We start from the raw sequence: 13759 nt of genomic DNA on the forward strand, positions 1-13759 counted from the left end.
AATGCAAATCATTTAAAAACTATAAGAACTAAATAACGACAACCAATTAAAAAGTTGCTTAGAATTAGCCATTCTTTCACATACTATCAGTTAACTTAAAGGCGCACCACCCCTGTAAAGGAGAAGGGAAAATCACTTGAGGTGGCCATTTGTTGTTAACCTCCCACCCCAAGCCATCGCTCTTTGAGTTTACTTTTTGGTCAACATTTTTCACTGTCCAGGTATTTCCTACTCCACCCTGGGTGGACATGTGTGCAGTGCAAAACTTTTTCAAATATCTCTACTGCATATCCACCAGCTGGAATCATCTCAGGGGAAGCCTAGGATCCTATAACTAGACAGTGTTGACTTGGTTTGTTAAAAAGTACCCTGGTCCAGTGTGTGGTGTTCATGCAAATTGCCTGTAGATGTCACTGTGCTCATACTTATACTGTGCATACTTCCTGGTAGCTTAAAGGTGAAAGTGAAAGCTTATTGTTGTGTAATGCCTGCATGACTCTGCTAATAAAGCACTGTTATAATCTACTCATCCTCTGCTACCCAAAACATAACAAATGGCGACAAGGACGGCTCTTCTACCTCTGCAGCACTTTGCACCTTTTCTTCCAAACCCTGGTGAGCCTACCAAACCTTTTACTGCTTGGATTCGTATGTTTGAAAATTACATTATTGCTGCTGACCAAGGGGAGATTTCTGCTGCTAGAAAGCGTGCTTTACTTATTCACTGCCTGGGAGCAGAGGGACAGCGTATATTCTATACATTACCATTACCTGATGATACTTATGAAACTGCTTTTACTGCTATAAAGAACTTTTTCGTGCCAAGAGTAAATGTGGTAGCTGAAATACAAATTCTGCCAACGTGGACAACGTAATGGCAAATCTACAGAATAATTTGTAGCTGCTTTGAGAGAGCTGGTTGTTATCTGTGAGTTTGGGAATCTAACAGATGAAATGCTAAGAGACCAAGTAGTGGAAAAAACAAACTCACCTCGCATTAGAGAGAGACTGCTCCTAGAGCAGGATTTAACCCTTGCAAAGGCTATTATAGTTGCTAGCCAAATTGAAACAGCAGTGGCAGAGGCTAAAACTCTCAGTCAGGGAACTGCTGGGAATGTACAGACTGTGAATTCAGCACTGTGGCCTAATAATGCACCGTCACAGGCAAAATACAGTGCTAAGGAAAGGGATTAACCTACACTGCAAAACCGTGCAGCAAATACAAATAGAAAATACTGCCGTAGTTCTGCTAAAGATGTTCATGAAGTCACTACTACAAATGTCACAGTATTAAGTGTGGATAAAGCTGGTACATTTATTCCAGACAAGTTTATATGCACAGTCAGTGTCAGTACTGCTTATGCTGACAAGGGACACTCCATTAACCTGATGCTTGATACAGGTTCAGCTGTTTCTATACTACCAAAGGATATTTTCTTGAAATACTTTGCAAAAGATTCGCTTGTTGCACCTGCCCTGAAACTGGTCAGTTACTTAAAAGATCCAATCCCTGTGCTTGGTTGCTTGCCAGTGACTGTACAATTTAAATCAAATACTGCAAAATCTGACTTTTACATTGTGAATAAGGGTACTTCTATACTTGGAAGGGATCTCTTTGCTGCATTAAACCTACAATTAGTTGATGGTCTCATTACTTCAGCACCAGTGCCTGCCACACAGCCTGTGTCTAAAATTTCACCACAAAGCAACACTTCACTGGGCTGTGCAAAGAACTTTGGACACAAAGTTAAGTTGAGACCAGATGTAAAACCAGTACTATTCTCTGATTCAGCATGGGAAAAACATGCTATTGATATTGTGGGTCCTTTTACAGATGCTCCTAGAGACTGCAGATTTGCTATAACATTGATGGACTATTACAGTAAATGGACAGAAATTGCATTTGTTTCTCATATATCATCAGCTACAGTGATAACATTTCTGTCTACAGTCTTCAGCAGAGTTAGGAGTTAATATCAGACAATGGACCACAGTTTGTTTCATATGAGTTTGAATCCTTTCTGAGAGCAAGGAATATTGTGCATAGGAAATCTTCAGTGTATTACCCACAAGCAAATGGAGAAATCGAGCGATTCAACAGAAGTCTGAAAGAAGCACCACAGACAGCAAATCTTACTGGGAAATCTTGGAAAGTATTTACAACAGAGTTCCTACATAACTACAGAGCAACGCACCATGCAACAACCCAATCATCTCCGACTGAATTATTACATGGCAGATAGATACGCACTAAGTTACATGTTGCAAACTTCCACAAAATACTGTGCCTACAAAATCATCTACTGCTGACATTGTGAAACGTCAACAAGCCAAATGCAAGGCTTATACTGACAGAAAATGTGGTGCAAGAGAAGTACACTTTCAGCCTGGATCTTTAGTCAGAATTAATAAACCAGGAACACTGAAACAAGGACAATCTACATGTACTACACCACTTGAAGTGAGACGCCAGCAAGGGCCATACAGATATGAACTGTCTGATGGACGCATATGGAATGCAAGTCGTCTTGCTCCTGTTAGATATGACTTTGGAGAAGCTCCATTTGATGAAGGACATTTTCCTACTCCTGATGTCAACTGCAATAGGTCTGAAGATAGTGAACCATAAGGCGTACTGAGAGAATCAGAAAACGACCTGCATGGACCAAGGACTATGTGATGTGAATAATGTATATTATTGCTTTAAAATGCATATTGTTTAATGTTGCTGTTTATTATAGTTGTCCAAATGCTTTTCCTACTTTCCTATATATGTCACTGTGCTCATACTTATACTGTGCATACTTCCTGGTAGCTTAACAGTGAAAGTGAAAGCTTACTGTTGTGTTATGCCTGCATGACTCTGCTAATAAAGCACTGTTATACTCATCCTCGGCTACCCAAAACCTAACACAGTGTAATGAATGGGGATTGCCAGCCTGGGTTAGGAGGTAATAGATTATACGTGTCTGTGTGGGGGGGGCCAACAGATTTGGCAATCAGCAGTGCTATTAAATTTCCTTGTTTTCTAAGATGCATAGGACTTCTTAGCAGCATTGTTGGTGCTCTCAGTCACTCACAGAGTGTTTTCATAACTCAGTTTTGACATAGGAGTCCCTATAGAATGCATAGTGAAATATCTAATGAATTAGATAAAAACTAGCCAGACTAGAGATTAATTTGACTGACTTGGCATCCTTGATATACTGCAATATCGTTTGCATTGGAATTAATTGGAGCCCATCCTGGTGTCCTTTATATTTATATATATTCATATGCTAATACTGAATTCAGCTAGTACTGAATAAAATAATTTAAAATAATTACAATACAGATATGGGACCTATTATTCAGAATGCTCTGGTTCTTTTTGTAATTTGGATACCCCTCTCTTAAGTCTAATAACAACCATTCAAACATTAAAAAAAAATTGATATTATTGTTGTACCTTCAATAAGGTTTAGTTATGTCATAGTTAGGATCAAGTATAAGGTACTGTTTTATTACACTGAGAATCATTTTTGTGCAATATGCAGAATCATTGTCCATTATTTGTTTAAAATAGATGGGAGATGGCCTTCCTGTAATTTGGAGCTTTCGGGATAATGGATTTCTGGATAATGGATCCCAGACCTGTATATACCCAATTCTGTGTACAAATATAATAGGGGTAAACACAGTGTTGCATTGAAAATTAAACTTTGTAGAAAACTGCATAAGGGCTGTTTGTACATGACCAATAAACAAGAATATATGCTCTGTTAGATGCCCCTACCCTGATGCTGCAGTGCACAGGTATCTGAGATTTACCTACTGTACACATACAGTATTACAAAGTCAAATTATTGAATAAAGCATGACATTTAACATAATTATCATTATTTATTTTGTGTAGAGGAAACAAGGAAGCCATGCATTGATGCTGGCCTAGTCATGATCTTGGTTCCTCTATTAGAAAACTCAGACGAGGAGTTGCTTCTGCATGTTGGCAGAGCGATTGGCCGAATCTGCTATGACAACCGTAAGCATTAGATTTAGATAATGTAGCACTTTTAGACAGGAAAAATCTTTATAGAACAAATAGTTTTCTCACAGCAAATATCTAAATGCTCTATTAGACCTATGAGACTTGCAGCTTGCCAATGCCAACAACATGAACTGCTAGAACCGTAAGTTTAGGATACATTGGCATTGTAGGAAATGAGAGCACAGTTAAAATAAAAAAAGCAAAACATGGCTGATGCTGATTTTATTTATTTATTTTTTTCTCTATTCTTTCTAGGTGAAATACAAGAACACTTGATTAAACTAGATGTGATCACCTCATTGGTCCGAATTTTAACTGATTACCCAGAGAATGATCCACTGGTGCGTGTGTGTCTCCTCGCCATATCCAACTTGGCTGACCTAGGTTAGCGTTTTTATAAGTTGCACTCTAAATTAATATTTACAAACATTAAAGTAAATGGAAACTTTGCATTGGTTGCTTGCCTATCGTGTTATAAATTATTACCAATCTCTTTATAGGTTGTGCTACTTGTCTAACACCCTGAAAAATTATGATGTAGCTAGGAAGACATGAATGTATCAGTGGCAGTTAATCAAAATGTACTCCCATACCTTACAACTTTTTAAAAGTCTAAGCCCCACACCAACCAATGGTAATCAAGTCACTCTGTTCAATCTGACTCCTGCCAGTTGTGCCTGCCCAAAGACCAAAAGATTAAACAGTATATCATTAATAATTCATTTACAGGACAATGGCCAAATTCAATTAGATGAGACATATTTCTCCTGATTCCAAAATTTAGACTTTTATGGAGTTTTCATGTAACAAAACATGAGATGAGTTTTTCTCATTGACCTGAATGTGGCTCAATGTATATAAAATGTGCAAAATCTCAGAACTACCTAGATAAAAATGAATAACAGTATACCACAAGAACAGGTAACTACAAACAGCCGTTTTCGATCAAAGTTATATATTGTTCGATCGATCGATTAAATCGTTCGAATCAAACGATTCAAGCTATTTTACAAAAAAATACTTTGACTACTGAAAACTTAGCTAAAGTTTATAGGAGGTCCCCCATAGGCTAAACAGCAATTCGGCAGGTTTAAGGTGGCAAAGTGTTTTAAAGAGACAGTACTTTGATTTTTGAAGTCAATGTTTTTTCAATTTGAATCTAATTTTGGCCTAGCCCTATACGATGGTCGAAGATCCCAAAAATTACTTTGAAATGCGAAGTTTTTGAATTCGAAAATTCACTGACTCTTTGTAAATGGGCCCCTAGATGTAGTGTAATGACCTTAAAGGAGAAGGAAAGCTCCAAATCCAATGGGGTACCAAAAGTTTAGGGCACCCTCCAAGGATTGTAATGACTTACCTGATACCCCTGGCCAGTGTTCCTGTTAGCAGAAAACTGCACCAGCCCGGGTCACTAGCAAGTGAGCAATCCTCTTCTTTCTTTCTTCATCTGGGCGTGCATGTGCAGTAGAGTTAAAAGACAGACGTTAACAAAAAAGCCAGCTTTTTCACTCTACTGCACATGCATCAGCTGCTGGATTTTGAAGAAAGAAGAAGGGAGAAAGAGGATTGCTCTAACATTTGGGTTGGAGCTTTCCTTCTCCTTTAAATTATTACAGTCTTAATATTCTGCAACAGGATGCCTTGAGCCCCTGGGTGTACCCTCCAGATGTATATCAGAGTTGGATCCAGTGTGCTAAGTGATACAAATGCATGAAATGCATGAGGTAATGTAATAAACCAGGTCTAGTAACCCAGTAGGCAGCATTAACTTCGCCTGTTTGAAAGCCACATCTCTATATTATGTCAAAAAATGTATAAATTACAGGAAGGTACACTAATATAAATAACTGTTACTGGTACAGGTATAGGATCTATTATCCAGAAAGCTCCAAATTACAGGAAGGTCATGTCCTATAGACTCAAACAAAATTTTAAAACATATATCCTTTCTCTCTCGAATAACAAATCCGTATCTTGTACTTGATCCCAGCTAAGATATAATAAATTATTTTTGGGAAAATTTTTTATTGGGTTTATTCAATGTTTAAATGATTTTAGAGAAATGTTAAAATACAAATTACATTAAGGCCCCTTATCCAGAAAGCCCCAAGTCCAGAACATTCTTGATAAAAGGTCCCATAAATGTATTAGAACAAATGTATTTGTATGTAGTATAGGAAATGTAATATTTCCCATTTTGCCCCCTGCTAAGAACTCTTCTCACATTCCTGTAGAACCATTGCACCTTACATTCTTTTTTAACAGGAAGAAACACAGAGCAATCATGGCGCTGCTATAAATAAGTGTTCTCTGTGTTGTATACGCATTACATGTGTGATTTCTAAATGCACCACAAGATGTCGCTCTAATATGTATAAAATTAATTATAAAACTCGCAAAAATAATTGAATAGCTTCCATTAATAACTATGTGACTTTTTTACTGTTTAAACTATAATTTAGTTTTACAAGGTAAACTAACAATAATCCACAGAGGCCCATATGCTAAATTCACCCAGGCTAAATAGGGCTAATTAAGTCTTTACTATCTGAAATTATGTTCAAATCTGCAGGACTCTCAGTATTCATTCAGCTGCTGTATCCTTGTATTAGTCTATGGCAGACCTTTTGTTCTAGAAAATAAAGAATCACATGAAAACAAAGGAGTTCTAAATATGGATAGCTGGTGAATTAAAGCATGGGTTGAATTGTGTACAAAAAAGTTGCATCGCTAGTTCACACTGGAATTGGAATCACCATTTTGAAAAGTATTTTACTGCTTTCTTCAGCATGCAATAACAAAAGGAATCAGCACTGAAGATTCTAACAAGCTATGGCACATGTAAAAGGGCATAAATTGCATATTTCTCAGCAGCAAGAAGAAAACTTCAGATATTTGGTACAGTACAGGCAATCATTAGACTTTTATGAACTGTAAAAACAACTCAGCAACAAAATCTAAACTTCAGCAATGTGACCTATATCGGCTGGTAATTACCATCAATTCCTGTGATGTTCTGCAAAAGCAGAAATTATAATAATTCATTTAGTGGTGTTCTTTTTGATGTGATAAGATAAAGAGGGGGTCTCCATAGAGTAAAGTATTTACTCACCACATTACGGAAGTGGCCCAGGTGCACCGCCCTGAGCCCTCAGCATGGGGAGCGGACAACCGTGAAAGAATCTGGAGCAGGCACTCAAATAAAGGCAATCTTCCATCAAATAGTAGAAAAGTAGAAAAGATTTATTGTGTCCTCTGCCTTACGCGTTTCGTGTTACAAACACATAATCATCTTTTTGATGAATTAATAAGTAGTTACGAGCAAATCTGTCCTGTTTCGCTTTGCAGAAAAAAAACGTAAAACTTGGAAAAAATTTGCTAAACTACAAAAAAATTGTGAAAGGCATTAAAGTCAATTGGCGTCAAAATGTTTTTATGCATTACAAGTCAATGGACTTTTTTCTTACGACAACTTTTTTGTCCAAATGCATTAGTGAATGGGCGTTTTTACCTATGGGCGTTTTTTCTTGGCAACTTTTTTTGTTGTGGCAAATTTTTGAACAGATCTTTTCATTCTTAAGCACTGCCAGAAGTGCCAACAATGACACGAGCAGCACCTTGGTGCCCTAAGGAGAGAAATTTCATATCACTTTGTGCACCAGCACTTGTGACTAATAAATAAACCATGTGTTCATCATTTATCAGAATAAATCTATTCTGTACTTCTATACTAAGTGTGAAAAAGCATTTGTGGGTCTGGGATACTTTCATTCTGGGATGAAACCATGTTCAGTCTACAGATCAATTAGCATATACAGTGATATGACATGTAAATAGAACATGCAGCACTTATCTTGTTTAGTGATTGGCAAATCTGTCTCATTTTGCTTTGCCAAAAATTTGCAAAAACTATCTACCGTAATCTTAATGCAATCCTTCTTTTTTTAATTACATATGCCATCATTAGAGGCTTTTCCTTATTCTAAATAAAGCCGCACCTGTTATTTGTTATTAAGGACCACTTTGGGGTCCACTGTCCAGAGACATGTGGTTAAATGATTTCTTTTCGTTGCAGACAGTGCTAAGGAGGCTTTGAGCAAAACCAGTATTACCAGGCAGCTGGTAAAGCAGCTGAAGAGAGCAGAAAATCATGAAAGAGTTGAAATTATTATCAAGGTTCTCCAAGCACTGGCAGAAAATGGTATGTGCTTATCACCTTTATTTCAATTATCCCTTCTCATTAGCTTTAAAGTGTGCCCGCAGTGAGCAGTGGGAGCCATCTGAATGAAGTGCATTAGATGAAAAGCCACTTGCACCAAACAGGAGTTAACCAAGGGTTGTATGCATGGCTCATCTCAATATAAAATGTAGCACTAGCAAACAGCTAAAATGATTTTTTATACATTAATGTCAGATCAGGAAGCAAAATGCATTCAGTGCTGCATAATGACAGAAATGTACTTAAAAATGACTGTCCAAAGCCCATGGGGTCTCCCTTCTTTTACAACTCACAAAACTCCTTCTCCCTCGAGTGCAATAAACGACAGTATCTTTTGGTAGGTGGGAGTCAGAGCTAAAAAAAAAAAAAAGCTCAGGGAAACAAGTATATAGCAAAAAGTAATATAGTGTAGTATGTTTATATGGCCTAACTGACCCAAAAACATATATCCACCAAGGTAAAGTAAAGTCAAGCTGTATACTTCATAACCATACCAATTTAAAAAAACCCTTGTGCATTATTTTTATCTAGCGGGTACTTACAAATGTTTAACGTTAATCAGCACACATCAATTGAACCAAGTTGGTTTACCAGACATTGCTTCCTGCTGCAGTTTAAAAATATGGAGCACAAAATAGTGTAAAAGCCTTTATTACTTTAAAATCTTTAAAGTAATTAAAATCTTTAAATCTCTAAAATTACACAAGTGTGATGATTGCATAGACATATGAAGTCTCTCTCAAGGCTCTTTGCAAAGTCCGGGGTTGAAGAACCGACCGCGGCCAGTATTGTTTTACTTCACCACGTGTTACCTTCAGGGCACTTGGGGGTGACGTCACGGTGCCTTTGCCTGACGAGTTTTGTCGGAGTTGCAACTTCCTCAGAGGCTTCAGCCAGAAATAATGTGATCAGAACTTAAATTTACATGGATTCAAATCTACCCAATGGCATCAAGATTTAACAATTTCCTATTCATTGAGTTATTTTTTGAGACTGGGTAATGCCCCAAAGCTATTTAGATAATGTATCTGCATTGATGTGTTTATTATTCTAATATGATTTACATACTATTCTGAACTGAGCACAGGATCAGGGTCATTGATAAGAACAGTGTCAAGTGGGGCAGTTACATGGTCCTAAAGCTTAAGGAGTTCATTTTAAACAACTTTATATAAATCTTCCTGTTTACTTGATGATGCTATATTTCTATAAAAACGTATAAAATAATATTTTTTGTAGACTGCATTTCATAATATGCTTGGTTTATAGTTCACTGTATTCAGAGTTTTAAAATCCGCATCCTTCATCATTGTAGATGCCCTAAAGTTACAACTGGTAGATGCCTCTTTACAGGAGACATTATGTGAAATTATACAGAGACTACAGGACAGCGTTCAACCAGAGGAAATGTGCACAATGAAGTCTTCTTCAGATCTTATTGTGTCCCTACTTCTTGGCGGTAAGACATGCAATAAAAAAAATGCTGGTATGGGACCTGTTATCCAGAATGATCGGACCTGACCTGTTTTCCAAATAAGGGATCTTTCCATGATTTGGACATTAAATAAACCCCGATTGGAAAGGATTGATTTGACTCAATTAGGGATTACAAGGGTTGTTTTAATATTATGTACAGTGTGATACTCTGAGATTTACAATTTGCAATTGATTTTAATTTTTTATTTGCGGTTCTTGAGCTTTCTATTCAGCAGCTTTCCAGTTTGCAATTTTGTAAGTCTGGTTGCTAGGGTCCATATTATCCTAACAACCATGAATTTATTTGAATAAGGGATTATAATATAAATAAGAGAGGGCCTGAATATAAAGATGAGTAATTAAAAGGTAGCAATAACTATAAATATGTAGATTTACAGAGCATTTGTTTTATAGAAGGGGTCATTGACCCCCCCTTTCATTTGAAACCAATAGAAGAACGCAACTGCTTCAGAGAAAACTAATTTTTAAAAACTGTAATTATTTGATTAAAATGGAGTATATGGGAGATGGCATTCCTTTAATTCAGAACTTTTTGGATAATGGGCTTCTGGATAACGGATCCCATACCTGTACGTCATATTTATTTACACAAGAAAATTCTAAATTATTGAAAGTCCCCAGAAAAATCAAGGTTACATTGCTAACATCTTCAATAATAATCTCCACAGTTTCAGAACCCATTGTCTTTTTAACGGACAGGGTCAGTCAGATAAAGTTCAATTTCACCTTTACAAAATATACCTGGGAGTATCAGTATATCATACCTAGGGAGGTAATTATTAAAACTCGAGTTTATCTCCGTTTTTAACAAACCTAATTCGACCTAACTCCCCTCCATGAATTGAGCTAACGTTGCAGCAATATCGAGCATCAATACGAATCATACAACTTTTTCGAATTGACGATCAAAAACGCAACTTTATCGAATTGTTGCCACGAAAATTCAACTTTATTGGATTATCGGGCAAAAACCAGTGTGGATCACAATGTCAAGAAACATCTGCCATTGACTTCTACATGACCTCGACAGGATTGAGATGGAATATTTATGTATTTGGATTTTTAGCATCTTTTGGGTATTACTCTAAAAAATTAAGTTTTTTTCCTCTCAAAATTTGTTTTCCCTTTTAAAAACTTGACCAGAAAATAGGCACCTAAAAGTTAACTCAAAGATGACCCACCCCATTAAATTAGTGCTTTGTTAATTTCTTTTGACAGATGAGTCTATGCAAAAACTGTTTGACAATGGAAATGGCATCGTGTACAAGAACATTTCTTTTTGGCTAAGCTCACGGCACACTCTCCTTCAGATGACTGGGGCACTCACCACTGCTAACTTTGCAAGGAATGGTAAGTTTCATTTTAGTAGAATGCCATGCAAGGACAAAGCCGCATTTACACAATCAGATACAATCCTACCAGTAAAATATACACGTATATCACAGTCAGTGTAGCACATAGCTTTCTACCCTATGCAGTTTATGTTTCCAGTATGGGAGCCAATTCTTGTAGGTAAATGTAATACTCTTATCCTGAGGCTCACTATAGTGTGCACTAAAGTAACAATAAGATCAGGACTCCCTGATCTGATCTCTCTGCAGCTACTACTCACCTCGTGCAGAGAGGCAGACTATTTGCCCAAATATTGTATGCTTTTCATGTCAGTGACACTTCTTAGCCTAAGGCCTTATTCATAGGCACCAAGAAAATTGTGTTTCCCAGAGACTCACCATGTATATAAGGTGGCTCAGGTGCTCTGCCCTGAGTCTTCAGCTTGAGGGAGAGGAAATCACCGTATTAGTTATAACAATGCTCCAGGCATATTTGTAAAATTCAGGTGTTTATTGAGTTACACAGCAAAAACCGCCTTATGTGTGTTGTAAATTAAAAAGATAACTAATCAGTCTAATATTAAATAAGAACAATTATTTGTGACTCTCCCTTGAATTTAGACAACCCTCACAGGCTACCCATAGAGTAATAAGCCTTTGTTATTGGCTGTACCATGTACAAATCTGAAACCACAAGAACCTTTTTTATTGGCTGTACCATGTAAAAATCTGAAACCACAAGAGCCTTTGTTATTGGCTGTACCATGTACAAATCTGAAACCACACGAGCCTTTGTTATTGGCTTTACTTGTAGCCTATGACTTGTGTTGTGAGAACACAAAAGGGGCTGTTCACCTTTGCGATAACTTTTAGTACGATATAGAGAGTGATATTCCGAGGCAATTTGCAATTTGTTTTCATTTTTTATTATTTGTAGTTTTTTAGCTATTTAGATTTTTATTCAGCAGCTCTTCAATTAGCATCTTAAGCAATCTGGTAACTAGGGTCCACCACTTTAAGGCTATTTTTGCTGTGTGTACCTCAACAAACACCTGATTTTTACAAGCCTGCCTGGAGGATTGTTCCTTTGAGTGCCTACTCTACAAACTAAAACAGTGATTAAGGCTTTATTCAAACCAACTGTAGCAGATCATTTTCTCTGACACTATGGGAAACAACTTCCTGGCATACAAGAAAAAATTCTAGTGAAAAACTAGGCTGTACACCAGTTCATTAAAAAGGGTGTTTGCCACTCTTATATCTCTCTGGTTTTGCAAATTGCTTCCTAGCTGAATATGTGGAGGGAAGAATCATAATGTTCCGAAAATTATTCTTTGTAGGAAGATTCAGTCTTACAGATGAAAGATTTGAATTTCCTACGAAGTCTTTGCTTTCACTGACAGATTGCAGCTTCTCCAGAAGGGAGAAGCTTAATCCAATTGTAGTGGTGACAGTGTTTGTTACATAAGTTTGGAGATAAAAGATATTGATACATCTGAATGAGTTGTAGAAACACATTTGAAGAATATAATGACTGCATATCTGTCATGCATCATTTGGGTATTTCCAGGCATAAAATATAAAAATGAGCCTTGCTGCATATAGCATGTTAGCACTATATAAATAAAGGATTCTAATAATTTACATGTAACAAATGCCTTTAAAAACTTCTTTACTTATTTGTTTGTAATAAGTAAATCTTTCATATAGAAGCTAAACAGCACCTAAGAACATCTCCAGAGTCTGCCTAAAGGAGAACTAAAACCTAAAAATGAATAAGACTTGAGTTGCCGTATATTCGTATACTGAAACTGCCTAAATGTTCAGCATCTGTATAACAATAATGATCCAGGCTTTCAAAGTTCTGTACATGAGATCATGATCTTGGATTTTTTTTTAGAACTATCAGTGACACCGCACATGCTCAGTGTGCTCTGGGAGGCTGTCACAAATCATCAAGCAGAAAATGAGGTTTGCCTCATAGAAGCTGATGCTATCAGGGCTGATTATTAAATTTGGATGCAAACTGCTCTGCTTTCTGAGCTGCCATGTAATGTAACTCTAAATCAATTACTAATTAGCCTTGTGTGATTTCTGTATTCCATATATGCAGAATACTGTGAGACCATACCTAAGCTTAGTTTACATGCTACATAGAGCATGTGCTGTTAATCAGCAGAAAAGAAGACAGGGAGTAACTAGAGGTATATTCAGAGGCACAGGTCTTCGCTCCTAAAGGTTGATGGTGGACTTGGGCTGACACAGAACCCCAAATAAAATGTACAAACATGTCTGGACTAATTCTTTGTTAAGCTTTAGTTCTCCTTTAAGCATTTCCCTGTGAAAATGTCTCATAACCAGCCAAATTTCCAATATATGCTTCTGAGTATGGACTCTTTATATCAGACAGTAACTGTGTTCGTATGGTACAGCTGGGGGTGGTGCACCAGCTACTGGACCTACTGGAACAGCATGTGGAGAATGGAGATGTTGCTGTGCAACATGCTGCACTTAGTGCATTACGGAATCTCGCCATACCAGGTAAACTATTGGCTACATACTCATAATAAAAAGTTTATTTATGAAAGTATGGTTGTCACTTAAATACCCATTATATACAGTATTTTTCCATTTAAGTTCTGTATAATGTACACACCATGGGGCAGATTTACTAAAGGGCGA

At 37.0% G+C, this 13759-nt stretch overlaps 1 protein-coding gene across 3 annotated transcripts in view; it reads left to right on the top strand.

Annotated features, from left to right (window-relative positions):
* Nucleotides 1-13759, top strand: part of LOC108695797 (rap1 GTPase-GDP dissociation stimulator 1) — a 46386-nt gene that overhangs the window by 18362 nt on the left and 14265 nt on the right. Inside the window, exons 4-9 of one of the 3 annotated variants that reach the window (XM_041568948.1) lie at nucleotides 3896-4021; nucleotides 4283-4411; nucleotides 8106-8231; nucleotides 9565-9708; nucleotides 10965-11096; nucleotides 13484-13618. In XM_041568948.1, the coding sequence (XP_041424882.1) occupies nucleotides 3896-4021; nucleotides 4283-4411; nucleotides 8106-8231; nucleotides 9565-9708; nucleotides 10965-11096; nucleotides 13484-13618 (792 nt within the window). The remainder of the gene's footprint in view (nucleotides 1-3895; nucleotides 4022-4282; nucleotides 4412-8105; nucleotides 8232-9564; nucleotides 9709-10964; nucleotides 11097-13483; nucleotides 13619-13759) is intronic. The other 2 variants (XM_041568949.1, XM_041568950.1) reach the window with 2 other exon arrangements.

The sequence above is a fragment of the Xenopus laevis genome, chromosome 7L (genome assembly GCF_017654675.1).
Source record: "Xenopus laevis strain J_2021 chromosome 7L, Xenopus_laevis_v10.1, whole genome shotgun sequence".
Taxonomy (NCBI): domain Eukaryota; kingdom Metazoa; phylum Chordata; class Amphibia; order Anura; family Pipidae; genus Xenopus; species Xenopus laevis.